This window comes from Agelaius phoeniceus, chromosome 34 (genome assembly GCF_051311805.1).
Source record: "Agelaius phoeniceus isolate bAgePho1 chromosome 34, bAgePho1.hap1, whole genome shotgun sequence".
In the NCBI taxonomy this organism is placed as follows: domain Eukaryota; kingdom Metazoa; phylum Chordata; class Aves; order Passeriformes; family Icteridae; genus Agelaius; species Agelaius phoeniceus.
Genome location: NC_135298.1, coordinates 1,260,696 through 1,287,710, shown reverse-complemented (window position 1 = coordinate 1,287,710; position 27,015 = coordinate 1,260,696). Strand labels below are relative to the sequence as shown.

Genomic DNA, 27,015 nt, shown 5'->3' with positions numbered 1-27,015 from the left:
CTTGGTTCCATGGGCCCCAACAGTGCCACAATGATCCCCTTGGTTCCACTACTTCCCAGAGTGTTGTAGAGAATACATTGTTAAAGGAGTTAATAGAAAATTCCAATGATAGGTATAGATTGTTTTTTTAATGTTTTATAGTTATGAAAAGTGCCAGTGTTAGTTTCAATTGTTTTTTAAAGGTTTTATAATTATGTAAATCCCCTTACTGTTGGGTATTCCCCCCGCTGCTCCCACTCGCATCTAAAATGGCAAACCACCCAAGACCATAAAGAGGATGATTACGTCACCTAATCAGCAAATATGAAACTCCCATAACACTTAGCAGAAAAGGATTACGTAAAAAAAATCCCTAGAACAACCAACCACCATGCAAATAAAGAATCAAAATAACACCTCTAAACAAAGAGAACATAAGAGAATGTCAAAGACCCTGGTCACAACTTTTTGCCTTCATCAACCTAACCAGAGTGGGCCAAGAGCAGTATAAAGATTATGAACCTGAAACCAACAGGTGTCTACTCAGAGACTGTCGTGAGGAAAGCAGACCCAGCTCTGCTGGAGGACGGAGCTGACCTCCTCCTCCTCCTCCACGCCGTCTGGGGAGGAGCGGTGGTGTGCGCACACCCCATGGGTGCCCTGCCTAGACTGTTTCCAGTAAAGCTGAAATCACTAAAGAGCTGCTCACGGGCCATTCATAACAGTCTGGGGGACTGGTCCGGGACAGGCCACACCCGAAGAGGACTGAGGGCCCCCGGGATATCTGGCCCTATCTGGAGCGGTCGGCAGCAGCCTAGGAGCAAAGAGTGTGGAGGAGCATGGGTAAGTAAAGGCGGTGTCAGGAGTAGGAGGCAAGCGAAAGAAGTGTGTGTGAGACGGGGCCCGGCAGCTCGGAGCCCCGAAGCAGCTGTGGGCCTCCGAGTACCGCGGTTCCGGACTCCTGCCAGGGGACCGGCCAGAAACGGAGGGAAGCAGGAGAAGCCTGAGTGAGTGAGACGCCTCCCAGGGGGATAAGGTGGGCCCCCCTCCGGGCGTGGGAGGAATAGAAATGTGAGTGGCACGCAAGGGGTCGGCCTTCCCCCTTCAGGCTTGGTAGGCGCCCTTAGGGCGTGCTGAGGGTGGCAGACGAATTGGTGAGTTGGCACGCAAACCCCGAACGGAGCTCCGGGTGCGGGGAGGATCGGGGCAGTGTGAGTCGCGCACAATCCCTGGAGTGGGGGGACACGGGTCCCTACCGGGGTTTGGGGTGCCCCGAGTACAGCAGCAGCACTGAGTAGAGCCAAGAGGGCCCCAGTGCCCAGGCTCGGACGGCGGTGCTGGGGGTTCAGTGTGCCGCGGTTCAGGTAGAAACCGTAAACCCACTGGAGGCCCCTGGGGGCATTGGGGTCACAGGGCAGGGCAGGGCTGGGCTTACAGGGCAGGGCAAGGCCGGACCTGCCCCTTCCTCCCCCACACACAAAATGTTTGGAGCCAACAATCTCCTCCAGTCTGTCACAACAGGCAGTGTTGGAGGTGCAATCCCAATTGTGGCCATGGGCACCTGCCCGAGAAGGACAGTTCTTTTCCATAGGAAGGAAAGCACAGAGATCCAAGGTTTGGAAGGCAGGTGAGAGTGTCAGTAGGCCAAGGCCGGCCAGACTTGTCAGTAATAGCAGATGCTGGATTTAGGGAATTTTGGAGGTGGAAACCCAATCTCGGCCATGGGTACCTGGAGAAACAGGACAGTTCTTTCCCATGGGAAGGAGAGCACGGAGCCTCCCTCAGTGTTTTGGGGACAGATGAGAGGTGACCATTGTGAAACCGCTGCCAGCCAGACTTGTCCTGGCAATATTCCTATGGGAACAATCCCTGGACTGAAGGAAATTTGGAGGCGAAATCCCAATTCTGGCCATGGCTGCCTGGAGCAGAAGGACAGTTCTTTTCCATTGGGAAGGAAAGCACAGAGCCCCAGCGTTTCCGCAGCAGATGAGAAGTAACCCTCTACATGCAAAGGTCCCTTGGACCAGTCAGGCAGCCCATGGAAGGCCAAACCAGCCAGAGCTGCTCTGTGTTCCCTTGGTTTTATAGGGCTTCAGAGTGTCACAATGGTGCCTTGGATCCATGGGGCCCCGCAGTGTCATAATGGTGACTTGATTCCATGGGTTCCAGCAGTGTCACAGTGGCCCCTTGATTACAAGAAGACCTGCAGTGTCACACTGGCCCCCAGGTTCGATGGGGTCCCACAATGTCACAGTGGCCCCCAGGTGTCATAAGGCCCCGCAGTGTCACAATGGTCCCAAGGATTCCATGAGGCCTTGCAGTGTCACAATGGTCTCCGTGGTTCCCCAGGCCCCACAATGTCGTGTGACTCCTCTGTTCCATGAGCCCTGCAATGTCACAATGGACCTTTGGACGCTGGGGCTTTGCTGTGTCACAATGGTCTCCTCTGGCTCCACAGTGTCACAATGGACCATTGATGACAGGAGGCCACTCTGTGACACCCTGGAGCTTTGGTTCCATGCAGCCCTGCAGTGTCACAATGGTCTCCTTTGGTTGCCCAGTGTCACAATGGACCACTGATGACATGAGGCCCTGCAGTGTCACAATGGACCTTTGGTTCCATGCAGCCCTGCAGTGTCACAAAGGCCTCTTGGTTTCACAAGGCCCCACAATATCACAATGGTCCTCTTGGTTCTGTGGGGACCCCCAGGGACACAATGGTCTCCATGATTCCATGGTGCCTCTCAGTGTCACTATGGCCCCTTGGTTCCATGAGGCTGTAAAGTGTCTTAATTGTCTTTGCATGGTTCCATGAGGCCTTGCAATGTCCCAATGAACCTTTGCTTCCATGGAGTCTTGCAGTGTCACAATGGCCCCTTGGTTCCATGACACCCCAAAGCGTCATAATGGTCTCCATGGTGCCATGAGGCCCCCTGGTGTCACAATGGACCCTTGGTTCGATGAGGCCTCTCAGTGTCACAATGATCCCTACATTCCATGGAGCCACACAATGTCAGTACCGTCCCCTTGGTTCCATTAGGCCCACCCGTGTCACAATGGTCCCTTGGTTCCTTGAGGCCCCACAGTGTCACAATGGTCCATTGGTGTCACAGGGCTCCACAGTGTCACAATGGTGCCTTGGTGTCACTGGGCCCCACAGCGTCACAATGGTGCCTTGGTTCCATGGCCCTGTGCTGGTGCATTCCCCCCTGCCCTTCTCAGGCCGCCCTGCCAGCTGAGAAATGCTCCTTGGGCCTCGACCTTGGCCAACAGCCCCTGGGCTCAGCTCCTCTGCAGCTCATCACAAACACTGTCTGCTCCAGGCACTGCTGCTGCCCAACCAGCTCCTGGTTCCTTTAGCAGCAGCCCTGGGAACTGGTTTTGTTCCCTCCGTGGCACAAGATCCCTGTTCTCACCCTGCCAAAGAAAGCTATTGGTGCCCAGTTTGGCCAGGATGAGCCATTGCTGGGACTGAAGCCCCTCTCTTGGGGCCCTGCAAACAGCGCTCCAAAAGGAGCCCTTGGAGCTCTCCTGGGCCAGCGACTCCCTCTGAGCGGGGCCTCTCCCAGCCGGGAACTCTCCCGTTTGCTGCACTCGGGGATCCTGAACAAGCACAGAGCCTGGGCCGATTCCCCCACTCCTCCAGGCTCAACCCTTTGCCCGCTGGGGAGATGCCAAAGCATCAGCAGTGAGCATTCCCTGCCCTCAGGGGAATTGCTCCCAGGTGCCTTGCACTGACTCTTTGTGTCTGTGTGCACACAGGAGTGCCTGTGCTGGGGAAATGTGGCAGAAATGCTGCTCTCTGAGGGCTTGGAGTGCCTTGGATAGCTGAGTCAGTCAGGCCTGTAGGGAAGCTTAAATCACAAGGTCTAAGTGAAGTTACCTGCTGCTAAGAGTTGCTAAGTTGTTACCTTTAATATAATTATAAGCTAAGTTAAATATTGTAAAGAGTTATTCCTCTGTTAAATTTGCAAAGTCATAGATTTAAATTAGGTTAAATGCTGTTACGCTCTGCTCTTTTGCTAAATTGTGAGGTTGAAAGTATCAGTTAAAGTTAAGTCCTGTTAAGTTTGAGCTCTGTTAAGCTTTTAGGCCGTATTCCTTTTATCCTTGTCCTCACTGTCCTTGTGTCACACACACACACACAGGGACAGTTCTCGGTTAATTTCTGGTTTGATTGCCTGGATTCTGTTTGGTTTTCTTGTTGCTTTGTTTCCCTGGTGTGCCTGAATTGTCCAGTGAGGAGCAGAGTGACTCTTGCCAAGGAACTTTGTGCTGCTGTCCCTTAATATTAAATCTGGTTTTTGCTGCTCCCTTGCTGGGGATTTTTTCAGCGCTCTCAAGGCCTGGTTGGTAGCAGGGTGAAGGAGCCCTGGCCCAGGCTCTGGCCCTGGGGGACACGGGGACGCTGCCGGGGGGTCCCTGTCCCCCTGTGCCACCCCCAGGGCCCCGGCCCCCGTCCCCGTGTCAGGCTCTGGGGTCAATCTCGTGGAACATCCTCTGGGGGAGGCTGCGGGGCCGGGGGCGGGGGGACCCGGGGGGACAGGGGACCCCACTGTGCACGAGCAGGGTTGGACTGCTCTGGGGGGAACTGTGAGGGGGCCGGGGCAGAGTGACCTCCCCAGGGACCTGACACAGCCCCTGTGATGTCACACAGCCCCTGTGATGTCACAAAGCCCATGTGATGTCACACAGCCATCACAGTGATGTCATACAGCCCCTGTGATGTCACACAGCCCCTGTGATGTCACAGAGTTAACTCTACGTCACCTTGTGATGTCATACAGCAGTGCTGTGATGTCACAATGTCACCCTGTGATGTCACCGCCTGCTCTATGATGTCACAGAGCCACCAGGTGATGTCACAACCCACTCTCTGATGCCACACAGCCACCCTCTAATGCAGACTCTGCTCTGTGCCTTCATATCCTGCTCTGTGATGTCACAGCCAGCTCTGTGACATCACAGACAGTTCTGTGATGCCACCACCCCCTCAGTGATGTCACAAAACCATCAAGAACTCAGTTCTACTGAAACTCTGAAGTTTCTTGTACTTTGAAGAGATCCCTATCAGGGACACAACTGAGAAAGTGTCCCCAGGTTCCAGCTGCTGGGCCTGGAGCTGCCCCTGGGCCAGGTTTCAAGCCAGGGCCTGCGGCAGGGAGATGCACTGGGGGAAGGGGGATGGAGAGGCAGCCTTGGGGCCAGCAAAGGCCAGTTAGAGAAACTCACAGCCAGGCCAAAGACACCCGTTTTGTCCCCATCGGCGGTGCACGTGCTGTGCTTGGGCCAGCTCCCCAGCACATGCAGCAGTATCAGCAGCGCCGGCTCTGCAGTCCTGGGCGAGCACATGATGCTCTTCCACATGGTGAAAGCAGCTCTGTGGGGTTAGAGCTCTGTCTCAGGGGGGTCTCAGACACAGCAGCAGGGCCTGGGCAGCAGTGGGGACCCGAGCTGGCTGCCAGCTCTGCCTCTGCCCAATGCCACTGGCCAGCAGCAGCCAGGCAGCCCAGGCCTGTGGGGACAGGCCCCTGAGGGGCAGCGAGGGAGCATGGCAGTAGGCTCAGGGGCTGACGCGCCAGGGCTGGCAAAGGGAGCAGCCAGAGGGCCCTGGAACTCTCTGTTGCTCAGGCCAGGCTACAACCTGTCCAACCTGGGCCAGGCTGTACAGCTGCCATCCCCGCACTCTGAGCACCACCCTCAGGGGGCTTCTCCGGACTGAGGCTGGGGCTTGCAGGCCGTCCTTACCAGGCACTTGCTGAACTTCCACAGATTCTGGCTCTTCAGCAGTCTTTCAAGATCCCTCCTCTTCAGGAACTTGGCCACACAAAGCAGCGTTTCCTGAGAAGCCTGGAGAGCAGCAGAGCCGCGCAGATGGCCCCACAGCCCAGGGCGCAGGGACCCACGTCCCTGTGCCAAGGCCTGCAGGAGGCTGCAGCCCGGCAGGCGCCAGGGCAGGAGGCAGCCGAGCCCCCTGCCAGGGGGACAGCAGCAGCCCACGAGTCCTCACCTGTGCCACAAGCCGATTGTCATCATGGCAGTGGAAGAAGAGGGGCAGCAGGCTCTGGCGCAGGGGTGTCTTCAGGGCCTTTTTTTCCCTTTCCTGTGCAAGAGTCACCAATGTTCGGAAGAGCAGGATGGAGATCAGCTGAACCTGCCAATTGTTCTGGATGGAAGCAAGAAGACAAGAGCTCAGCATTGCGGCTGCACGGGGCTCAGCTTGGCGCAGGCCTGCAAATGCACAGGGCACAAAGTGTCCGGGCAGCAGCCAGTGGCCGTGGCTGGGGGCAGTGAGCCTTACGTGGTCAAAGAGTGGCAGGAGCGCCTCAAGCAGCTGCAGTGTGATGGGGCCGGGCATCAGCGGGGCATTGTCCAAGATGATGAAGCTGAGTAGCATGACTGTCATGAAAACTATCTCTCCATCTGCATCCCACAGGAAGTGCACAAGACTTTCAGTCAGGCTCCACATTTTTTTGGTCTGTGCGGAAGACAAGTTGGTGAAATGCCGTCCTGCTGCCACCGCAGGGCCCAGAGGCCAAAGGCCTGTTGCCAAGCACTGGGGCAGCTGCACTGGGAGGCAGGAGAGCTGGGAGCAGCTGCCCCAGCGCCCAAAGGCCTGCCAAGCCCAAGCGACTGCATTGCCCAGCTCAGCCTCAGCCCCTGCCTCCTTCTCACCATGAAGGGCTCCTCAATGAGCTCAAGAAGGGCCCTGAGCGCCAGGCGACGCCTCTCTCTGCACTCGCTCTGCAGCTGCCTTGTCAAGATTTGCAGGACTCTTTTAGCACCACGTTGACTCAAGTCCAAGAACTGGAGGACCTGAAAGGCACAGGCCAGTGACAGGGGAGCTGGCCAGCAGCAGCCCAGAGCCACACAGGGCTGGGCCCAGGCAGCAGCACAGGGCGCGGGCACCGTCCCAGGCAGCTGCGGCTGCGAGAGGGCAGAGAGCTGGCAGGCAGCTCAGGCAGGCGGCGCTGGCCATCAGGCTCACCTCCACAAGGAAGGCCAGGGCGGGCAGCTGCCAGCGTGGCTCCTGTGTGCTGAGCAGCCGGAGCAGGTAGCGAGCGATGCGGGAGCACAAGGGGATGGAGACACAGCACATCTCCCTGGCAGGAGGAAAAGGAGCCAAGGCTGTGGGCCAGGGGGACAAACCTCTGCCAGGAGTGACTCACAGAGCTCTGCTCTTTGCCCAGCATCCTGCAAGAGGCCCTGGGCTATTTGGGAGGCAGCTCTTTTGGGCACCCTCCTCTGCCAGCCTTTTCCAGTCTGCTTGGCCATCCCTCGGTGACAAGGCCCTCTGGCCCACGACTCGGGGACTCTGTGGAGCTCCCTGGGCACACATGTCAGAGGCTGTGGGGAAAAGGGGCTCTCACCTGGCCAGCAGAGCCAGGGCATAGTGGTGGCTGTCAGCACATAGCAGCGTGTCCCAGCCACAATGGCTTTCCATTGCCACCACCACATCCTCGTGCTGCATTCGGCAGAGCAGGGACTTCAGGGTCTGCACTGCAAACCTGCGTGCACAGCAAAGGCCAGGTCATGCTGGGAGCACTGGCTCCTGGCCAGGGACGTGGCAGGGACAGGAGGAGTGGGATGGAGCACCTGTTGGGGCTGGTGGCAAGGCCGTATTCCTCCTGGCATATCCCCTTCCAGAAGGCATCGACCTCCTCTGGCATATCCAGAGTGCTGAGGAACACTTGGGAGAGCAGATGCACAAAGAGGCGGGGGAAATGCACCGTCACCCTATGTGGCACACAGGGCACCTGGAGGATCTTCCACATCACCACGGTTGCCTGCAAAGGACAAAGCCCCCCGAGAGAGCGCTCAGTGCCCAGGTGTCCGTGTGGCAGGGCCCGAGCTTGGCAGGGAGAGGCCCGGAGAGAGGCAGCAGGAGCACGGGGCCTGCTGGGCCTGGAGCTGCCCCTGGGCCAGGTTTCAGGCCAGCGCCTGCGGCAGGGAGATGCACTGGGGGAAGGGGGATGGAGAGCTGCTGGAGAGGCGGCCTTGGGGCCAGCAAAGGCCAGTTAGAGAAACTCACAGCCAGGCCAAAGACACCCGTTTTGTCCCCATCGGCGGTGCCCGTGCTGTGCTTGGGCCAGCTCCCCAGCAGGTGCAGCAGTATCAGCAGCGCTGGCTCTGCAGTCCTGGGCGAGCACATGATGCTCTTCCACATGGTGAAAGCAGCTCTGTGGGGTTAGAGCTCTGTCTCAGGGGGGTCTCAGACACAGCAGCAGGGCCTGGGCAGCAGTGGGGAGCTGAGCTGGCTGCCAGCTCTGCCTCTGCCCAATGCCACTGGCCAGCAGCAGCCAGGCAGCCCAGGCCTGTGGGGACAGGCCCCTGAGGGGCAGCGAGGGAGCATGGCAGCAGGCTCGGGGGCTGACGTGCCAGGGCTGGCAAAGGGAGCAGCCAGAGGGCCCTGGAACTCTCTGTTGCTCAGGCCAGGCTACAACCTGTCCAACCTGGGCCAGGCTGTACAGGCTGATGGGCTGGGGAGCCCTGAGCCCCTCTGGGCACGTGGGCCCCATACCTGTCACAGGACGGGGCCACGCGCAGGAGCGTCACGACTACGTCAGCGGGCTGTGCTTCCGTCAGATCCAGCAGGCTCCTGTTCAGCCTGTGCTCAGCAAACTGATTGGCCAGGAGCCACTGGTGGATGTACCTGACCATGGCAGGCACCTGGAGAAGGCACGGGGAGACTTGGAAAGCTGCCAGAGGGAGGAATGGCCCCAGCTTCTCCAGACAAGTGCTTCCCTTGCCACCACGCTGCAATGGCCTCCAAGATTTCCAGTGAGCAGCAGGCTTGGGAGAGCAAGCAATTCCTGGCAGGATCAAAGCCTGGCCACAGGCTGCTTACTTGCTTTGGCTTGGAAAAGCCCTCCTCTACCAGCATATCCAGCAGAGCAGCACTGGTCTTGCTTTTGAAGATGTGCCAATAGGCTCTGAGCCCAGTGCCCATGGTGCTGGTCTCTTCCGCCCGAATTTTCTTGATGAATTTGCAAACCAGCTGTAGGAGAAGGGCAAGAAGCCAGGCATGTTGCAGGCAATGCTGCAAGCGCGGTGCCAGCAGGCCCAGCCCAGGTGGGGATGGCTGCAGCTACCTGCGCTGTTCTGCGGAAGAGGCCACGGGCGGGCTCCTGCTCTTGTGTGCGCTCCAGGGCTGCACCTGGCAAAGAGCGAGCGCAGCCAGAGCTGAGGGGCTGCGGGAGAGGCCGGAGAACACAGCCCAGCCCTGCGCTGCCCAGGCAGGGAGAGCCCCGGGATGCCCCAGGGGATGGAGCACAGCCTCTGTGGGGTGTCTGCCCGGCCCCTTTTTTGTCCTGTCCATGGGCATGGCCCAGGGGATGGGATGGGATGGGATGGGATGGGATGGGATGGGATGGGATGGGATGGGATGGGATGGGATGGGATGGGATGGGATAGGATGGGATGGGATGCAAAGGCGCCAAGCTGGCTGCAGGCACCAAGCCTGTGGCCCAGCTCTGCCACTCACCCTCCTGCGGCAGCTCAAATGGCACCACCTCTTTGGTCTCCTGTGCTGGGGCAGCTGCAGGGCCTTCTTCCTCCTCTTCCCCCCAGGGCACCTTGGGCTCTCTCAGGGGTCTCTGCTCCATGTTAGTGCCTGGATTTGTGGCTACTTGCAGGAGAGATGCCTGGGAAAAGCTCCGAGTCAGCAAGTCCTGCAGTTGTGCCTGGAAGGCACCTTCAAGACAGAAGCCTCGGCAAGGCTACAGGACAGCAAGTCCTGCACTCTGGTCTCGAGGGCTCCTGCCACAAGGACAGGAGACTCCTGTCAACGATTGTGCTCGGGCCTCGAGGGCACTGGTGACAGGGATGGGAGATGCCTCTGGGGCACCAAGTCCCACACCCTGCCCTCGAGAGCACCTGCAGAAGAGAAGTCTCGGCAAGGCCACGCGTCACCAAGTCCTGTGGCCTGGCCTGGAGCTCAGCTGCAGGAATAAGGCCTCGCAAAGGCTGCGGGTCAGACAGGAACGAGTGTGCTGTGCGGGGGCTCCTCACGGCACCGCTCTGTCCTGTTCTGCCCCGTTGCGTGCTCCCAGCAGCCGGGCAAGCTTCTATTTCCCACGTGTCACAAAGGGGCCTTGGTCACCGGGTTCCGTTCCATGGCACGCTGAGCGTGCTGCAGCGTGCCAGCCAGGGCCCTTGCACACACTGCCTTCTGCCCTGGGGCCGCCTCCAGCCCAGCCCAAGTGGCCCAGCTTGGAAGGAATGCCTGGCCCCAGGTGTCTAAGATAGCCCGCACAGGATCTTTAGCAAGGGCTCAGAGCATCAGTAAACGCTGCCCGGCTCTGCGGGCTCATTCCTCTCCCCATATCTTTCACTAAGAGCATTTGAATTTCTAAATTAGAATCATTTGAAGGGAGATGATTTCCATTTTCCATTTCAGAGAAGCCTTCTGCCTTCATTAGCAGACGCCTCTCTCTTCAAAGCAAGACAATTGTTTATCATCTTGCAGATCTGCAGTTGCTGGGGAGCCCCGTTTTACACCAGGCACCTGGAGAACCATTCCCAGCAAGTGGGAAAATCCGAGCTGGTCCATCCACCCATAGATGAGGTCTCCAAATTTGCCCCGAATTTTGCTCCAGCTCTTAGAGGCCTAAAAGAGCAAGTCCAAGTGACTTGATGATATTTTTAGCCCAGAAAGCCCTGCAGCTGATGGCACACTTCAAAAGCAGCAGCAGGGGACAGAGCTAGGCCAAAGGCCAGACCTCTGCTGGGAGCCTTTCTCCTCAAACTCCCTCCAAACAAACCTCCATGCAAGTCAGTTGGGAAAGTTTCTTCAAATGACACATTTCTGGCACACAACTCCACAGGCTTATGGGAAAGATGTTAGAGCAGCTGCTCTGCAGTCCAAGAGCCAGTACTAAGAGTCTTTGTCATCTATTTGGAGCTAAATCCCACTTTGGGGGATTTGAAGGAGTTTGGAAGGAGCTAGAGGGCGGACCTCGGAGTTTTTTAGATGATGCCATTGCTTTTTCTTCTCTTCTACATAGCCAGGAAGGGTGAGTTTGGCTCACATCTCCACTGCATGGCTCACAAGGCCGCAAGAGGTAGTTGCAAGAGCTTTGAAGGATTTCTTGGCCAAGAAGACACTGCCAACAGGGATATTTATGTTTTGGAGCCAATGCTTCAATATTTCCTCTGATGGACTCATGCTACAGTGGAAGCTTCCTTAGCCAACCATGTTAGGACACACAAACCTACAGCACTGCATCCCAAGCTTCTTGTTTACCATTGGAACTACTTTGATTTTTTCTAGATCTTCAGCCCTAAAACTCGAAACTTTCCCCCACTTCAACTTTCCTCCCCGTGTCTCTGCTCTAATAAACTAGAAATCGGCATGCTCGCTTCTAGCACCTAAGTTTGGAAGCCCTCTCCAAGGTCTCCAGTCAAATGCTGTGTTTAATTCTAAGCTTTGCTGACAAGACCAAAGGTCTGAGATTTCCCTGCCTTTGGCTTTCCAACAACACTGATGCTGTTAGCTCCACAGTGCCCAGAATCCCTCTTGCAAGTCAACTCTGGCAGGAAGAAGGCGACTCCCAGGGGGCTGCTTGGGGCCTCTGACAGCCCCATTGCTCAGGGCTTGCCAGCGGCCCAGCCCCTCAGGGGCTGCCCCCGCCCGGCCAAGCTGCCCGGCAGCAGCGCCGCGGCCCCACAGCAGCTCCAGAGGAGCCCCATCCAGAGGCACCCGGGAGCCCTCAGCAATGCAGCCAGCAGCAGACGGGCAGGAGGACACAGAGGGCGCTTCCTGCCTGGCCCAGGGCTTGTGGCCATCTCCAGGCACCGCTCTCACAGGGATCTCACTGGCCATTTTCCCTGCAACACTGCACGCCGGGACAGCTGGCTGAGCCCAGGCACCCTTCTCCCCCTCTTCCCCTATGCCCTGCAGAGCCTGGGTAGCAAAAGAAAGCTGCTGGGAGTCTGGGTATTATAACACACTCTATATTCATATAAGAAAGAAAAACCAAAAAGAAGAAAAGAACAATCTTAGAGAAATGGAAAATTCCCACTGGCTCAGGTGGCCCCAGCAGACAGAGCCTCTGCGATCAGCTCTCTGCAGAACTGCAGCAGCGCAGCCAGCCAAGCCTGGACAGATGAGGCCGAGTCCTCCATGCCCTGCGGAGCTGATCTTGCAGCCTCTGGAAGATGGAATATGGCTCACTCTGCAGTGCCTGGAGGACATCCAATGTTGGAAGTGCCACGTCTGACACGGCACTGCTGGTGTCCTCTGTCAGGTGTTGAAGGGGTGAAAGAGAGAGGGTCAGAGCCATGGTCAGATCCCGGATCTGCGGGGAGTCGAGGAGAGCCCCCTGGCAGGGCCATCCCAGCCAGCTCTAGCCATGGGCAGGAGGGAGCGGGGAGCAAGGGGACCAGCCCGACGCTGCTGGCCACGAATGCCCCGGGTGGCCCTGAAATCTCGGTGTGCTCTGGCCACGCCGCCCCTGGTGCGCACAGGGAGCAGAGCCCTCGGCAGCCGGGGCAGGGCTTGCAGCTCCCCCGGCAGCCGCCGCTGGCCTCACTCACCGCTGCAGATGAGCCGGAGCTCTTCCTTCTTCCCCCTCAGGTGCCGCGCAGCCGTGCCTGTGAACACAGAGCCTGTCACGGCGCCAGCGGCAGAGCTCCCTGCCAGCGGCGCTGCCGGCGCTGCGGCCACACGGGCTGCTGGCCCGGCAGGGCTCAGCCCGGCCCTTGGCGCACGCTGCCGCCCCAGGGCACGGCTGCCAGAGGGCGGCAGCAGCAATGCCCAGGCCAGGCGGGGCTCCACGGCGCCGGGCCTGGCTGGCGCTGCCAGGGCAGCAGGCGGGGCTGGGGCCGGGCTGCGGCGGGCCGGGCCGGGGAGGGAGCCCGGGCTCGTGGCTCACCCATGAAGCTGATGGCCGCCGCTCGCAGGGACTCCTGTGGGCTCTGCAGGTAGGGCAGGGCCCGGCGCAGGTGCTCGGCCGCTCTGCTGCTGTTCTCTGCCAGCTGGAGAGAGCGGCAGGAGGGAAGGCTTGGCGCGGGCTCAGCCCCTGGGCCGGGCACTGCCTGCGCCCAGCCCCGGCCTCCCCTGGCCCCACAGCCCTGAGGCGCGGCCAGCAGCCGCCGGCGCCGGGCTCCCGAGGGGAGAGGGCAGAGCGCCGGCTGCTGCCCGGGGAGACGCGGGGCCGGCCCGCCCCGCAGCAACGCCGGGCCCACGGGAGCCTGGAGAAGAGCCCGCGCGGCCTCTGGCTGCAGCAGCGGGCAGGGGCACAGCTGCCAGCCCCACACTCTGAGCACCACCCTCAGGGGGCTTCTCCGGACTGAGGCTGGGGCTTGCAGGCCGTCCTTACCAGGCACTTGCTGAACTTCCACAGATTCTGGCTCTTCAGCAGTCTTTCAAGATCCCTCCTCTTCAGGAACTTGGCCACACAAAGCAGCGTTTCCTGAGAAGCCTGGAGAGCAGCAGAGCCGTGCAGATGGCCCCGCAGCCCAGGGCGCAGGACCCGCGTCCCTGTGCCAAGGCCTGCAGGAGGCTGCAGCCCGGCAGGCGCCAGGGCAGGAGGCAGCCGAGCCCCCTGCCAGGGGGACAGCAGCAGCCCACGAGTCCTCACCTGTGCCACAAGCCGATTGTCATCATGGCAGTGGAAGAAGAGGGGCAGCAGGCTCTGGCGCAGGGGTGTCTTCAGGGCCTTTTTTTCCCTTTCCTGTGCAAGAGTCACCAATGTTCGGAAGAGCAGGATGGAGATCAGCTGAACCTGCCAATTGTTCTGGATGGAAGCAAGAAGACAAGAGCTCGGCATTGCGGCTGCACGGGGCTCAGCTTGGCGCAGGCCTGCAAATGCACAGGGCACAAAGTGTCCGGGCAGCAGCCAGTGGCCGTGGCTGGGGGCAGTGAGCCTTACGTGGTCAAAGAGTGGCAGGAGCGCCTCAAGCAGCTGCAGTGTGATGGGGCCGGGCATCAGCGTGGCATTGTCCAAGATGATGAAGCTGAGTAGCATGACTGTCATGAAAACTATCTCTCCATCTGCATCCCACAGGAAGTGCACAAGACTTTCAGTCAGGCTCCACATTTTTTTGGTCTGTGCGGAAGACAAGTTGGTGAAATGCCGTCCTGCTGCCACCGCAGGGCCCAGAGGCCAAAGGCCTGTCGCCAAGCACTGGGGCAGCTGAAGTGGGAGGCAGGAGAGCTGGGAGCAGCTGCCCCAGCGCCCAAAGGCCTGCCAAGCCCAAGCGACTGCATTGCCCAGCTCAGCCTCAGCCCCTGCCCCCTTCTCACCATGAAGGGCTCCTCAATGAGCTCAAGAAGGGCCCTGAGCGCCAGGCGACGCCTCTCTCTGCACTCGCTCTGCAGCTGCCTTGACAAGATTTGCAGGACTCTTTTAGCACCACGTTCACTCAAGTCCAGGAACTGGAGGACCTGAAAGGCACAGGCCAGTGACAGGGGAGCCGGCCGGCAGCAGCCCGGAGCCGCACAGGGCTGGGCCCAGGCAGCAGCACAGGGCGCGGGCACCGTCCCAGGCAGCGGCGGCTGCGAGAGGGCAGAGAGCTGGCAGGCAGCTCAGCCAGGCGGCGCTGGCCATCAGGCTCACCTCCACAAGGAAGGCCAGGGCGGGCAGCTGCCAGCGTGGCTCCTGTGTGCTGAGCAGCCGGAGCAGGTAGCGAGCGATGCGGGAGCACAAGGGGATGGAGACACAGCACATCTCCCTGGCAGGAGGAAAAGGAGCCAAGGCTGTGGGCCAGGGGGACAAACCTCTGCCAGGAGTGACTCACAGAGCTCTGCTCTTTGCCCAGCATCCTGCAAGAGGCCCTGGGCTATTTGGGAGGCAGCTCTTCTGGGCACCCTCCTGTGCCAGCCTTTTCCAGTCTGCTTGGCCATCCCTCGGTGACAAGGCCCTCTGGCCCACGACTCGGGGACTCTGTGGAGCTCCCTGGGCACACATGTCAGAGGCTGTGGGGAAAAGGGGCTCTCACCTGGCCAGCAGAGCCACGGCATAGCGGTGGCTGTCAGCACATAGCAGCGTGTCCCAGCCACAATTGCTTTCCATTGCCACCACCACATCCTTGTGCTGCATTCGGCAGAGCAGGGACTTCAGGGTCTGCACTGCAAACCTGCGTGCACAGCAAAGGCCAGGTCATGCTGGGAGCACTGGCTCCTGGCCAGGGACGTGGCAGGGACAGGAGGAGTGGGATGGAGCACCTGTTGGGGCTGGTGGCAAGGCCGTATTCCTCCTGGCATATCCCCTTCCAGAAGGCATCGACCTCCTCTGGCATATCCAGAGTGCTGAGGAACACTTGGGAGAGCAGATGCACAAAGAGGCGGGGGAAATGCACCGTCACCCTATGTGGCACACAGGGCACCTGGAGGATCTTCCACATCACCACGGTTGCCTGCAAAGGACAAAGCCCCCCGAGAGAGCGCTCAGTGCCCAGGTGTCCGTGTGGCAGGGCCCGAGCTTGGCAGGGAGAGGCCCGGAGAGAGGCAGCAGGAGCACGGGGCCTGCTGGGCCTGGAGCTGCCCCTGGGCCAGGTTTCAGGCCAGCGCCTGCGGCAGGGAGATGCACTGGGGGAAGGGGGATGGAGAGCTGCTGGAGAGGCGGCCTTGGGGCCAGCAAAGGCCAGTTAGAGAAACTCACAGCCAGGCCAAAGACACCCGTTTTGTCCCCATCGGCGGTGCACGTGCTGTGCTTGGGCCAGCTCCCCAGCAGGTGCAGCAGTATCAGCAGCGCTGGCTCTGCAGTCCTGGGCGAGCACATGATGCTCTTCCACATGGTGAAAGCAGCTCTGTGGGGTTAGAGCTCTGTCTCAGGGGGGTCTCAGACACAGCAGCGGGGCCTGGGCAGCAGTGGGGACCCGAGCTGGCTGCCAGCTCTGCCTCTGCCCAATGCCACTGGCCAGCAGCAGCCAGGCAGCCCGGCCCTGTGGGGACAGGCCCCTGAGGGGCAGCGAGGGAGCATGGCAGCAGGCTCGGGGGCTGACGTGCCAGGGCTGGCAAAGGGAGCAGCCAGAGGGCCCTGGAACTCTCTGTTGCTCAGGCCAGGCTACAACCTGTCCAACCTGGGCCAGGCTGTACAGGCTGATGGGCTGGGGAGCCCTGAGCCCCTCTGGGCAGGTGGGCCCCATACCTGTCACAGGACGGGGCCACACGCAGGAGCGTCACGACTACGTCAGCGGGCTGTGCTTCCGTCAGATCCAGCAGGCTCCTGTTCAGCCTGTGCTCAGCAAACTGATTGGCCAGGAGCCACTGGTGGATGTACCTGACCATGGCGGGCACCTGGAGAAGGCACGGGGAGACTTGGAAAGCTGCTAGAGGGAGGAATGTCCCCAGCTTCTCCAGACAAGTGCTCCCCTTGCCACCACGCTGCCATGGCCTCCAAGAGTTCCAGTGAGCAGCAGGCATGGCTTGGGAGAGCAAGCAATTCCTGGCAGGATCAAAGCCTGGCCACAGGCTGCTTACTTGCTTTGGCTTGGAAAAGCCCTCCTCTACGAGCATATCCAGCAGAGCAGCACTGGTCTTGCTTTTGAAGATGTGCCAATAGGCTCTGAGCCCAGTGCCCATGGTGCTGGTCTCTTCCGCCCGAATTTTCTTGATGAATTTGCAAACCAGCTGTAGGAGAAGGGCAAGAAGCCAGGCATGTTGCAGGCAATGCTGCAAGCGCGGTGCCAGCAGGCCCAGCCCAGGTGGGGATGGCTGCAGCTACCTGCGCTGTTCTGCGGAAGAGGCCACGGGCGGGCTCCTGCTCTTGTGTGCGCTCCAGGGCTGCACCTGGCAAAGAGCGAGCGCAGCCAGAGCTGAGGGGCTGCAGGAGAGGCCGGAGAACACGGCCCAGCCCTGCGCTGCCCAGGCAGGGAGAGCCCCGGGATGCCCCAGGGGATGGAGCACAGCCTCTGCGGGGTGTCTGCCTGGCCCCTTTTTTGTCCTGTCCATGGGCATGGCCCAGGGGATGGCATGGGATGGGATGGGATGGGATGGGATGGGATGGGATGGGATGGGATAGGATGGGATGGGATGCAAAGGCGCCAAGCTGGCTGCAGGCACCAAGCCTGTGGCCCAGCTCTGCCACTCACCCTCCTGCAGCTGCTCAAATGGCAGCACCTCTTTGGTCCCCTGTGCTGGGGCAGCTGCAGGGCCTTCTTCCTCCTCTTCCCCCCAGGGCACCTTGGGCTCTCTCAGGGGTCTCTGCTCCATGTTAGTGCCTGGATTTGTGGCTACTTGCAGGAGAGATGCCTGGGAAAAGCTCCGAGTCAGCAAGTCCTGCAGTTGTGCCTGGAAGGCACCTTCAAGACAGAAGCCTGGGCAAGGCTACAGGACAGCAAGTCCTGCACTCTGGTCTCGAGGGCTCCTGCCACAAGGACAGGAGACTCCTGGATTGTGGAGGAGTCACGGATTCAAGGAGTCAAGGATTGTGGTCAGGCCTTGGGGGCACTGGTGGCAGGGATGGGAGATGCCTCTGGGGCACCAAGTCCCACACCCTGCCCTTGAGAGCACCTGCAGAACAGAAGTCTCGGCAAGGCCACGCGTCACCAAGTCCTGTGGCCTGGCCTGGAGCTCAGCTGCAGGAATAAGGCCTCGCAAAGGCTGCGGGTCAGACAGGAACGAGTGTGCTGTGCGGGGGCTCCTCACGGCACTGCTCTGTCCTGTTCTGCCCCGTTGCGTGCTCCCAGCAGCCGGGCAAGCTTCTATTTCCCACGTGTCACAAAGGGGCCTTGGTCACCGGGTTCCGTTCCATGGCACGGTGAGCGTGCTGCAGCGTGCCAGCCAGGGCCCTTGCACACACTGCCTTCTGCCCTGGGGCTGCCCCCAGCCCAGCCCAAGTGGCCCAGCTTGGAAGGAATCCCTGGCCCCAGGTGTCTAAGACAGCCCAACAGGGTCTTTAGGACCGGCTCACACTATCAGCAAATGCTGCCCTTCTCTGCACACTCAGGGCAGCAGAATGAGCCCCAGGGCTGCCGTCGCAGCTGCGCTGGGAAGGTCACAGGACCTTCCAGAGAAGCTGGCACAGCCTCCTTGGGAGACGTCCCAGCTGGTGGCCATCCTAAACCCGCGGGTATGACATGGACAGGGAACGAGTGGGCCAGGGCATGAATGCTGCTCTGACCCCTGGGGCCCAGGGAGTGCTGACATCAGCAGGTGTGGCAGAGTCCCTGCCCAAGCAGAGCTGCCACCCCCTGAGCCCTGGCAGTGCTGGTGCCCATCTCCTGCCCCAGAGACCTGTGCCCCCAGGGGGCTTCTGTGCCACAGGGAGCCAAAGCCCACGTTCATTTGGGGCTGTGCTCCTTCCTGCAGGGGCTGTTGGCAGCAGCACCTGGAGCAACTGCTGGCAACACCTCGTCTCTGCCAGAAGGTCTCACTTCCTGCTGAAATTATTTTCTCATTGAAGTATTTTCCTTCAGCACAGAAACATCTTACTGAAGGCACAGAAGAATCGGGGGTTTAAGATTCCTCAATTCAGAAAAGCTTTACTTTCCATTGCTCAACTCAAGGAGTTCCGAAATGTTGCAAACTTCCCAAATTCATTGGGATGGCCTGAGAAGGTGGAGAGTTGGAATTTTGCTTCCCAGTGTTATAAATTATCAAATCGTGAGCCAAAATTATCAAAAATTTAGCAAAGATTCATTAATTTGTCTGCGAGACCGAATTCCGATGTTCGAAACCACCACAGCCAAAGAGACAGCGTCGAGCCCGAGTTTGGCGCTGGGTGAACCTGGACCTGACCCCTCGAGTGTCAGAGTCTCCCCCATTCACGCACGCTGCTTCTTGCAGTGAGGTTTTATACAGTTCATTGTGCCCGAGGCAAAGATGACCAAATTTCCTTTGTAACTCTTCACACGCATCGCTGTTTCTTTCCATGTGCAGAGCTGGACAAAAGCCGGGTCCAGGTGTGCCTTTGGTGTCAATCGGCTCCGGGGAAGCCGTGTATGCAGATGTATCAGTTTGGCGCCACTGAATGTCTTGATGGATGCAATTGGCAAGGTGATAATCGCTCTTGGGTGGCTCCTGAGGACTCGAGAAACCGGTGATCATCGCCCTGGACGCTTCTATCCTTACCTTAAGGCATCGATCGTTATCTTAACGTGTGTCCGGGAACTAGTTGAATCTAAATAGACAGCTGCTCCCGGCTGGGATGGTCAAAGACATGCTTTTGGATTTCATAATATTTTTTACCATACATTAATAGCATGAATTATCCCTACCATATATTACAATCCCTCCCCTTTTATATCACTAATTTAATTCATGCTTCTTTTATAGCCCAAATTGCTAATTTCTTTTTATATCTACTTCTATTTGCCACCATTAAGTGTCTTTCACAAAGAGAGTAACCTCTATTAAACTATTCTGTACTCCCCTTGGGGAATACCCTGATACTCAGTATTGTTTACACTCGTTTTCGCTCGTTTCTTAAATTTTGCCAATACTTGGGCAGCATTGCTGGCATACTTCTTTTCTCCCAGGCTCATGATCTTAGGTGTGTTGCTTCCGGAAGCCAACTCCGGGTCCATGGGCACTATTGCTATCTGCATCCCCTATACGACACAGTGGATCAGTCTAATAAAACAAGGAATTACACACGGCAGGAATAGGATTCCAGCTACTGAACACAGCACGAAAAACATAGTTGTATTCCACCAGGCCCCATCAAACAATTTGTCCCACCATGAAGATTGCAAAATTGAATTCCATATTTGAACAGGGACATGGGCCACTTTCTTGATTTTGTCTGCCAATCCTCTAATGGTCTCCCCATAACTGTCAATCTCAATACAGCATTCTGATTCATTGAACTTTCCACACACTCCCCCGTCCTCGGCCAGCAAATAGTCTAAAGCTATTCGATTTTGGTACACAAATGCCCATACCTGGGTGTGCTGCTGACTAAGTAAATCCAGGGCCTCAGAGGTGTGATTTGATACAATTTCCACCACTGCCTGCAGCCAAATCAGCCGGCTCAGTAGGTAAATCGGAGTCCTATACCCGTAGCTTCCATCTTGAGCCCACGTGCTCGGTCCATAATAATCAATCATTCTTGCAGCCGGCCACTCTTCCTCCCCCCAGGTTTGTTTACCACTTGTTACAGGTATCATCTTTTTCAAGCTTCTCCTCTCCCTCCTCAGGGTCTCATACAGAGGAGCCCCTAGTAGGTTACTTTTCATTCAAGGGAGAGTAAAGAAGACTGGCTGGATCATGCCCAGAGTGCATGATCCCTTCCACCTCAGGGGTAACTCACTGTATGCCTTTTTCCTGCAAATTCAATCAATTCCATCTGGGGCTTTCCATCTGATATTCGTCCTCCCTGGGTGTCCCCAGTATTCTCTCAGGCCCTCCAAGGATTGGAAAGGGTTGGCTCCAGGATTTTTGACTCAGCACAGTCCTATCCTTTTGTTCCATTCGCAATTGGTCTCATTCTTCCGGCTCCAGTACCCCGTAGGGGTTCTGGTTGCCAGACCTTGCCCTTGTTGTTTGAATTTACCGTCAGGGTAGTTACACACGGAGTGTATCCCACCATCTCAGTATATTTCTTTCCTTCCTGACTGATGCAAATAGTTCCAATTACCCTCTGGTCCAAAATCTACCCCTCAGGCCTCTGTGCCAACTTTGAGACTTTTGGACTGTCCCATTTCAGAAGCTGTTCCGGAGCCAAACCTTCCCCTTTTCATGGCCATTGCTGACTTCAGCCCCTCACAAATCCAGCAATTTGACAATCCCAATTCAGTTGCAATTTCTTGCATCAAATCAATCGATTTCTGTCCGGGGAAGGCAATTCCCCATCAGCATATTTTTTCTCAAGTAATTCATTCTGTTCTTCCAGAGTTTTTAATCTCTCTTGTTCAATTCGTTTCTTCCTCAGTTCTGACTCCCTTCTCTTCAATTCCTGAGTGATCTCTCTCATTCTTCCCTCAGGATCCTCACCATCTTGATTTTTCATGAAACAGACAACCCGGTCATATTGCAGGCACACCCTATCATCATTCACCTGTGCCAAATCCAATATGACTGGTTCTCTGCTTAAGGTAAACTTGCTATCAAATTTAACAATTCTTCCCATCCAATACATTTTCCCGTTCATCGTGCATATCCCCAGCCTCGCATTGTCATAACACAATGAGTTCACATGGTGATACACAACAAAGATCCATTCAGTTTTTCCCCCAACCCACATGGTTCGATTGCATTGGTTACAAACGGGGATTGACATTATTTCTGCACTCTGTTTCCATATCTGATGCGTGTGCTCATCTGACTGCCCGTTCCTTGACCCTGCCTCAGAATTGATACACCAAATCTCCTTGTCCAATTTACATAATTTGACCCTTGTGCCGTTCACCCAACAGTACCTGCCAGGCTCCTTGATGCATTCTTCCAGGGCTTGGTATGCTGAGGGTTTCCCATCCCCTTGCACAACTGGGACCACCTGAGTGCAACTTCCGCACTCATCTGCAGAGCTCTCGTTTCCGCCTCTCATCGGGACCTCAATGTGCAGACTGCGTCCTGCACATGGCCAGGCTCAGGCCAATCAGGATTCCCACCAGGCGTACTCCTCTGCCTTTGCCTCCTCCCCCTGGGGTGCCACCAGCGGTGGGGCAGACCATCTTCGCAGCAGCAGGAGTATTCTTCAGGGAACACATTTTCTGACCTAGCCGCATACCTCCTTTTAAAGGCGCCTCACCGTGAAACCTTGAGGGCATCTGAGCTGCACGGTACCTTGATTGATTTCCGGCACTCCACATCCAGAATCTCTGCCTTTGATCTAAGCTTTCCACGCACGCCGTTCTGAAAAATCTGAAACCACTCCTGTGAATCTAATTCAATGATTCCTAGATTTGTGGCTAGGGTTAGGATTCGGTCAGGCAGCTCAAGCTCCTCCTCCAGACACTGAGTGCACAACCCCTTTGGCCTCTGTCCCCTTCTACAGTGTACAACAAACACCCCCTGACAGTATTCACATTTGAAATGTACAAACAGATAGCATACACAGTCAGACAGTCTACAACCTGTCCGATCACTGTTGGTCATTTACAAGGATGTTGGAGTCTGAGTTTCAAGTCACCTGGGGAAGAAGTGACCTTCCACTCGGGCGCTTCCTCCTGATGTTTGACTTTCTTCACCCTAGATGCGTGCGTCCAGCCTTTCTCCGCCATCCGAATGGCTGTGTCTGTTGTCAGGAGCACAAGAAAGGGGCCTTCCCAGTGAGGGGAGAGGGGTACATCTTTCCACACTTTCACAAGCACTCTGTCACCCGGTTGGATTTTGTGGATAGTGAATCCCAGAGAAGCACTCTGAGATATTATCCCTTGTTTCCTGAGTTCTTGCAAATTTTTGTTGATTGTAACCAAATATGGTTGAATCTGACAGTCCTCAAGCCTGGGGTGTCCCACCGGCATCCCATGTCTATATGGCATCCCATACAGCATTTCAAACTGTGAGAGTCCCGTCTCTGAATGAGGCATCATCCTGATATTAAGCAATGCTAGAGGCAGGCATTTCAACCAAGACATCCGAGTTTCTAAAATTAATTTAGACAACTGCACTTTCCAGGTCGGATTCATCCTTTCCACTTGTCCTGAGCTCTGGGGATGCCACAGAGTGTGGTATTCCCACCGAATGCCTAGCACATCAGCCATCTACTTAATAATCTTTGATGTAAAATGTGTTCCTTGGTCTGAATCAATGCAATTCACCACCCCATATTGGGGTACAACTTCCTCTAGTAATTTTCTGGACACTGTCTGAGCCCTTGCCCATGGGCTAGGAAAAGCCTCCACCCAATGGCTCAATTTGTCCACGATCACAAGCACAAATTTGAATCTCCCCACTTTTGGCAATTCTGTGAAATCAACTTGAATTCTTTCAAATGGTCGGTACGCTACAGGGCGATTATCCAGGATGGCCTGTTTTGCCCTTGTCGTTGACTTTCTGGCAAATCAGGCATCCTTGTACCTCTTGTTTGGCCAATTCGTAAATTCCCTTGCACTCGAAAAATTTCAAAAATTGCTCTGCCAGGGCCTGTGCCCCCAGTGTGTTCGCTGGTGCAGTTTCCACAAAATCCTCCTGGTAAAACCTTTAGAAACTATTTGTCTCCCATCAGGTAATCTCCACTTACCTTCTTTCAGTTTTCCTCCAATCTTCTCATAACATTCAATCTCCTCTTGAGAGGGCTGTGGAGGATCATCTGGGACCTCAGTCCCTTTGATCTCCGGGGTATTCACCGTCATCAGTGCCACGGTCTTGGCTTCCTGGTCTGCCAAATTGTTTCCCCCAGTTCGGAACTGAATTCCTGCCTGGTGTCCCTTTACATGCAGCACCGCAGTTTCCTCTGGCCCCCTTAGAGCTTCTAAGATTTGCCGGATCAATTCTCCGTGCATCAGTCCCTTCCCCCTTGTGTTGATCAGCCCCCTTTCCTCCCAGATTTTCCCAAAAGTGTGAACCACTCCAAAGGCATACCTAGAATCTGTAAAAATTGTTCCCTTTCTCCCTTTCAGTCCCTTCAAGGCTCTCAGAACTGCATACAGTTTGCATGCCTGTGCTGACCAACTCGCACTCAGGGCACCTGCTTTAATCACTTTTCCCGTCTGTCCATCCACGACTGCATATCCTGATTTCCTTTTCCCATCAACTACCCTGCTTGATCCATCCACAAACCACTTCTCTCCTTCATCCAACTCTTCCTCTTCTAAATCCTCTCTGATCTTTGTTTGTAATTCAACCACCTCCATGCAATCGTGAACAAGCTCCTCTGAAGCTTCCCCAAACAAAAACTCTGCAGGGTTCTGTGCGGTCGTTGTTCTCCATTCCAAATCCTGCCAGTGAATCAAAATGGCCTCATCCTTCAGCAATCTAGCATCAGTGAGCCATTTGTCTGCCTTCTGCTGTAGTATGTCCCGCACGGTGTGCGGTGCAAATACTACCAACAGTGCGCCGGAGGTTGCCTTCTTGGCTTCCTCCACCAGCAATGCTACAGTGACAATCGCCTGCACGCAGGTGGGCCAGCCCTGCTGACCGGATCCAAAAGCCTCGACAAGTAACCCACCGGTGTCCTGACCCCTGCCCAGTCCTGTGTCAGCACCCCATGTGCTGCGTGACTGCTCACGTCCACAAACAACTGAAAGGGTTTCTTCACATCAGGGAGGCTCAGCACTGGTGCTGCTGTGAGTGCTTCCTTGACTCCCCTGAATTCTTCTTTGTCTTTCTCCACCCATTTGATTCGGTCTGTGGTGAGTTTCTCGTATAGAAACTTCACCTTTTCGCTGTACCCTTCAATCCACTGCTGGCAATATCCCAACAACCCCAAAAGCTGTCTGACCTCCCTTTTTGTTTGCAGGGGTGGTAAGGCAATAATCCCTGCCACCCTCTCTGGATCCAATTTCTTTTTTCCCCTGCTTAACCAGTGTCCCAAGTACCTGACCTCGGGCTCTGTAAACTGCAACTTCAACACCTTCAACCCCTTTTCCCCTAAAAAGTTCCAAAGCTCAATGGTGCTCACCCTTACAACCTTCTCCCTTGGGCCTGCAACCAACAAATCATCTACATATTGTAGCAATTTTGTCCCCTCTGTTGGTACAAAATGACTCAACACCTGCTCAAGTGCATGCCTGAATAAATTCAGGGAATCCACGAAGCCCTGAGGCAACGATGTCCACCTGAACTGCTGCTTTCTGTTCGTCTCCGGGTCTTCCCACTGAAATGCAAAATAATCTCTGCTGCCCTCTGCTAAAGGACAGGTCCAAAAAGCATCCTTCTAGTCAATCACGCTGTAGTACGTGTCCTAAGGAGAAATGTTATTCAACAAAGTGTAAGGATTTGAGACCACGGGGAACAAAGTCTTAGTGCTCTGATTCACAGCCCTTAATTTTTGCACCAGCCTAATGCTCCCATCTGTCTTTTTCACAGCCAAAATTGGGGTGTTGTGCCGACACATGCATGGCTCCAAGGTTCCTTTCTTTATCAATTCGTCACTCACTGGTTTCAATCCCTTTCTCCCCTCCATGGCGGTGGGATATTTTTTGACCCGTATATTGTTTGACCCGTATAGGGTCTTCTGGTCTCCCAATTTCGACACAAATCCGCTCTATGTCCAACCTCCCAGCTTCCCCTTCGACATACCACACCTTCGGGTCTATTTTCTCCTCTTCCTGAACGCTGAGTTTATACATTCTCGCCCTGAGCCGGGAATTCTCCACTGCCAAGCCGATTTCTAGGGCTACCATCATGTCCCACCCCAGTAAATTAAAATCCTCATCCCGTATCATTAATATATGTCCTGTACATCTTTTGTTTTCCGTTTCTATTTCTACATCTTTTATGATCAGAAGCTCAAAGGGTTCCCCTTTTGCCCCGATTACCATCAGTGAGTCGTCACTCAGAGAGCACCCTTGTGGCAGCTGCTGCACCACTGTCCGTTCCGCCCCCGAGTCGACCATAAACCACATCTCCTGCCTGTGGGGTCCTACTTTTAATTTTATCAAGGGCTCCCTCGGTGTTCTGGACCCCAAACTGAGAAGCCCCTGACACCCCTAAACTTCTTGAAACATTGCCTGGTCCTTGGCATTGTTGGGACAATTCCTTCGGATGTGTCCCTTTTGCTTGCAGTAATAGCACTCGAAATCTCTCCTCTGATCATTCGATCCTTTTCCTTGGGAAGAGTTCTGTTTCTTTGCCAGCGCCTTCTTCGCCGTGTCTCTGCCCTGCTCCTGTTTTTGTGCTTTCCTTACCACAGCTACCAATACATTAGCTTTGATCTTCTGTTTCTCTTCGTCTCGTCTCATGTCGACTTTCTGGGCTTCCTGAAGCAGCTCCTGCAACCCCTTTTCCTGCCACCCATGTATCTTTTCTAACTTTTTCCAAATGTCCTCCCAGGATTTTCCTACAAACTGAGTTTTTAGCAAAACCGCCCTGATCGGAGAATCGGGATCCATGCCCAAATACATTCTCAAGCCCTTGCGGAGCCTCTCCAACCATTCCGTGGGAGTTTCATCTTTTCCCTGGCACTCTCTGAGTACCTTACTCATGTTCTGTCCCTTGGGTACCGCTTCCCTGATACCCTGAATTATCATATTACTTAAAATTATCATTTTCCACCTCCCCTCCTCCGTCTGGGCATTCCAGGACAATTTTTGGTTTGGCCGTCTCTCATCCCCGCTTTCCCTGTTGGGGTTTCTCTTTTCCCAGTCTTTGATCACTGCTAGTCTGATCATGTCCCTCTTCTCATTGTTGAACAGCGATCTCATGATCGCTTGGAGATCCTCCTAGGTGTAGGTGCTGGTCCCTAGAAATTCATCTAGCCTTTCTGCCACCCCCAAAGGACCATCCATTAATTTTCCCATCTCTTTCTTGAACGCTCACACATCACTGGTGTCTATCGGGGCGTGTACAAAGCCAATAACTCCAGGAGCTGTCGGCACCTCCTGTAAAGGGAAGAAACAGGGCTTCTCTTCCTCATCGTCACTGTCTCCCGTGGTTGTCCTCCTCATTCGCTGCCTCGTTCAATAGGCCATGGGAGATCTGACTTTGGGGATGGTTACCTGTTTTTCTTCAGTTTTGGGAAGGGTCGGCAGCAGCGGTTGCTCACATGGGAGCGGAGTCGCCGCCGCTTGTTCACGTGGAGGGGAAGGCACCACAGCCTGCTCCGGTGGGAGCCTGGAGGAGTGGGGGGATCGGCCCAGGCTCTGTGCTTGTTCAGGATCCCCGAGTGCAGCAAACGGGAGAGTTCCCAGCTGGGAGAGGCCCCGCTCAGAGGGAGTCGCTGGCCCAGGAGAGCTCCAAGGGCTCCTTTTGGAGCGCTGTTTGCAGAGCCCCAAGAGAGGGGCTTCAGTCCCAGCAATGGCTCATCCTGGCCGCACTGGGCACCAACAGCTTTCTTTGGCAGGGTGAGAACAGGGATCTTGTGCCACTGAGGGAACAAAACCAGTTCCCAGGGCTGCTGCTAAAGGAACCAGGAGCTGGTTGGGCAGCAGTAGTGCCTGGAGCAGACAGTGTTTGTGATGAGCTGCAGAGGAGCTGAGCCCAGGGGCTGTTGGCCAAGGCCGAGGCCCAAGGAGCATTTCTCAGCTGGCAGGGCGGCCTGAGAA

The 27,015-nt window shown here is 56.2% G+C and overlaps 1 protein-coding gene across 1 annotated transcript in view; it reads right to left on the bottom strand.

Moving 5' to 3' along the window:
• LOC143696398 (serine/threonine-protein kinase pim-1-like) overlaps nucleotides 1-25,101 on the bottom strand; it is a 60,658-nt gene extending 35,557 nt beyond the window's left edge. Inside the window, exons 1-3 of the mRNA XM_077192531.1 lie at nucleotides 24,909-25,101; nucleotides 23,052-23,189; nucleotides 21,999-22,103 (exon numbers count right to left, since the gene is read on the bottom strand). Coding sequence (XP_077048646.1) covers nucleotides 21,999-22,103; nucleotides 23,052-23,189; nucleotides 24,909-25,101 — 436 coding nt within the window. The remainder of the gene's footprint in view (nucleotides 1-21,998; nucleotides 22,104-23,051; nucleotides 23,190-24,908) is intronic.
• Between the last annotated feature and the right edge of the window lie 1,914 nt (nucleotides 25,102-27,015).